The sequence below is a fragment of the Haliotis cracherodii genome, unplaced genomic scaffold, assembly GCF_022045235.1.
Source record: "Haliotis cracherodii isolate W230 unplaced genomic scaffold, xgHalCrac1.p SCAF_9, whole genome shotgun sequence".
NCBI classification, from domain to species: domain Eukaryota; kingdom Metazoa; phylum Mollusca; class Gastropoda; order Lepetellida; family Haliotidae; genus Haliotis; species Haliotis cracherodii.
In genome coordinates, this window is record NW_027266343.1 from 3,484,928 (window position 1) to 3,487,698 (window position 2,771).

Consider the following 2,771-nt stretch of genomic DNA (forward strand, 5'->3'; position numbering starts at 1 on the left):
GGTAATAAATGGCTCCCTTGCAAAGTTCCGCATATTTAGCTTTGACAATTGCACGTATTTTGCCTACGATTTGGCCAGCACGATCTATCAGTGCACGGTTGTCATCAGTGACTGAGAGTTATGCACCTTGAGTGATTAAGAGTTATCTTCCATGGGCCCACAAGGGGGCGTTGCTCTTGAAAGCACGTATTAGGTAGATGTCCATAAGTATTCAAGATGTGCGGTGTGTTGGCGTTCTCTTGTGGTCTTCTTCTTCGCTCTCAGATTCAGAGTCGGATTCTTCACCTTGGTAGATGTCTAGTGTGGCGAGTTTTGCTTGCTGTTGCTCAAAATTCTGCTTGCGCCATTTGATTCTTCGGTTTTGGAACCACACTTTGACTTGAGCTTCCGTCAAGTTGAGCGATGCGGCCAAGTAATATCTGAAAAACATAAATCATATCGTTATAGCATTGTCTTTTAGTTTGTATATGAATATGAAATATATAAACAGAGAAGTTTTCATGTACTTGTATCAATAAATATGCATGCCAGTTTTTTTAACTGAAAATAATAAAATAAAATGCAACAAATTCTTTATTTTAATTTTAATCTCTCAAAACTAAAATACATCATGAATTTAAGAATTTTCGAAAAGTGGAAATACGAGAACTTTGTTCAAACATCAAAGTCTAATATGAGGCATATAAATAAAAATATGACGAAAAAAAATATTGTTTCGCGAAGTAAAATACAAAATTATGATGCTTACCTCTCAGTGCCCACCATATACTGTTGCCGCTCAAATTCTTCCTCTAGCCTTTCCAGCTGTTCCGGAGTGAAGATTGTGCGGACACGCTTTCCCTTGCCTGAAGATTTCCTCTCTGTTTTGTCTGAAAATAAGAAACATATTTATACAGTAATTGTTCATAATTTCAATCATATTGCGATATCTTTCATTTTCGCATTTAGAATATGATGAATCAAGTAAATGGAACATATTGTATTGGTGAAATAAATTGCCTGATGTAGCCAAAATAGAATACAAGTGTATATTTAATTAAATCAAACGGACTCTGCTATCTAGTTAAAAGAAATAAATATTGCTTGCATTATTTTAGTATGATACAGGATTGACACGGTTATTTTTTATAATACATAAATATTTTGAAGTAATTTTGCTTTGGCATAATTTCGTTATGTAATCCGAAAACAAAATCGTAATGTGACTAAAATATTGAGATGGTAATTTATTAAAGCGCATTACCGTTATCAAACAATGGATATCGAAATAATAAAAGGGTTGAATAAAAGTTCTTTCCCAGTGTAAAAAAATAGATAACTATATATCTCTATTTTCGCACGTTCACCATAGTTTTTTTATGAATAAAATGAACACAAAATTCTACCCGCCTCGAATATACAGTTGATTTTCAGATTTCTTTTGACATCTTGTTTTTCTCTACAATGATATAATGTTCAACATACCTTTCTGGTTGGGGCTCTCCTTGTCATCGCTGAGGGTGGGGCTGTGTGCCTGACGGTGCCCGGGGTAGGGGCTGGAGGCCTGGAGACGCTGGTGTCGGCGGCTGGTGTACCCAGGCTCCGTGTACCTCTGTCTGGGGGTGGTGTCACATCCCGTGGGGTAAGGCTTGTTATCCAGTGCACGTTCCGGAGATTTCCCGTCCCCACTCAAAATAGCATCTATGGTGAACGCAGCAGACTTTGGGGAGCCCTTAAATGTCCCTTGGGGTCGACAGTACACTTGGCAGGTAGGTAGGGTCTGCATGAAGGCGGGGTGGAGCGACCAGTCTTCCTGTTTCTGCGCAGGGTACATTTGCATGTAGGGCCAAAGTAGATATGGTGACATACCATTCTCAGCGTAAGCTCCAGCCTGCATTTTCAAGTTTTGATTAAAATTAATTCCAAATTTTAGATCAAAAGGTCCAATTTGTTAATCGGAGAAAACAGCAAAGAAATGCCACGGCAGTAAATGTCCACGAAATAAATCCAAGAATCGAAGGAATCTTGTGATAAATTCGTTTCTTCAAATACAATTAACTTCAAGTGTGCAATGTTTTTAACTCCCAGGCAGGTCCTTCCTTGTAGAAAGCCAAGAGTGATATAAACAGCTAGCGTTCTGCGGTAGTTTATAAACCATAGGGGAGGCGGCACTTATTGTGAAGATCTGCAATAACATCCCCTCTGACCCGCAGTTCAATTGACCAATCAGAGCGCAGGGCCTAGCCTAAGACGTTCTACTGTCGCGATCCAATTGCAGCCAGCGCTGAGAGAAAATTGAGGGTGAAGAGTTATTGAAAGAACAACAAAAGAACGAGGAAATGAAACAAGTAATGGACACAAAAGAAATCGCTAAAATCCCCGCATTGGCGTGAAATAACGGCCAGCGCAGATCACCGTCTTACAAGAAAACATCCTATTACAGATAACCCTCAATCTCCTAGAAACACATCGAGCAATTAGCAACACCTAACTGTCGCCGTTTGCGGGTAAACAAGCCTTTCACGCGCAGCGCAGGGAATTCATGTAAAACATGTAAATATGTCTGAGACGGTATTAGAAGAAATGGACCACAATTGCAGTTAAAATGTTTATGGCGACCGATACGAATTATCTTATTTTGAATTGAGGAAAATATCCCATGGCTGTATGTTATATAATTCCAGAAATAATCAGGAATACATTTTATGGAAGTTACACATATCTAACGTTTATATATAATATAATGTAAACTGCCTGCAATTCAGACTTGTACAAAATAATTATAAATAATA

At 38.5% G+C, this 2,771-nt stretch overlaps 1 protein-coding gene across 1 annotated transcript; it reads right to left on the reverse strand.

The window, feature by feature from the left end:
• Window positions 1-209: 209 nt before the first annotated feature.
• LOC139453212 (brain-specific homeobox protein homolog) lies at window positions 210-2,059 on the reverse strand. The gene is made up of 3 exons (XM_071234840.1): window positions 1,465-2,059; window positions 749-869; window positions 210-419 (listed from the first exon to the last, which is right to left on the reverse strand). The coding sequence occupies exons 1-3, from the start codon at window positions 1,874-1,876 to the stop codon at window positions 212-214; spliced, it is 741 nt and encodes a 246-aa protein (XP_071090941.1). The 5' UTR covers window positions 1,877-2,059; the 3' UTR covers window positions 210-211.
• Window positions 2,060-2,771: the final 712 nt, after the last annotated feature.

Bases quoted from the DNA above. Each gene is read 5' to 3' on its own strand.
- LOC139453212 (XM_071234840.1), bottom strand. From the start codon at position 1,876: ATGCAGGCTGGAGCTTACGCTGAGAATGGTATGTCACCATATCTACTT. The intron at 870-1,464 runs GTATGTTGAACA...TCTTATTTTCAG, and splicing joins GGAGAGCCCCAACCAGAAAG to ACAAAACAGAGAGGAAATCT. The intron at 420-748 runs GTAAGCATCATA...TATGTTTTTCAG, and splicing joins TATATGGTGGGCACTGAGAG to ATATTACTTGGCCGCATCGC.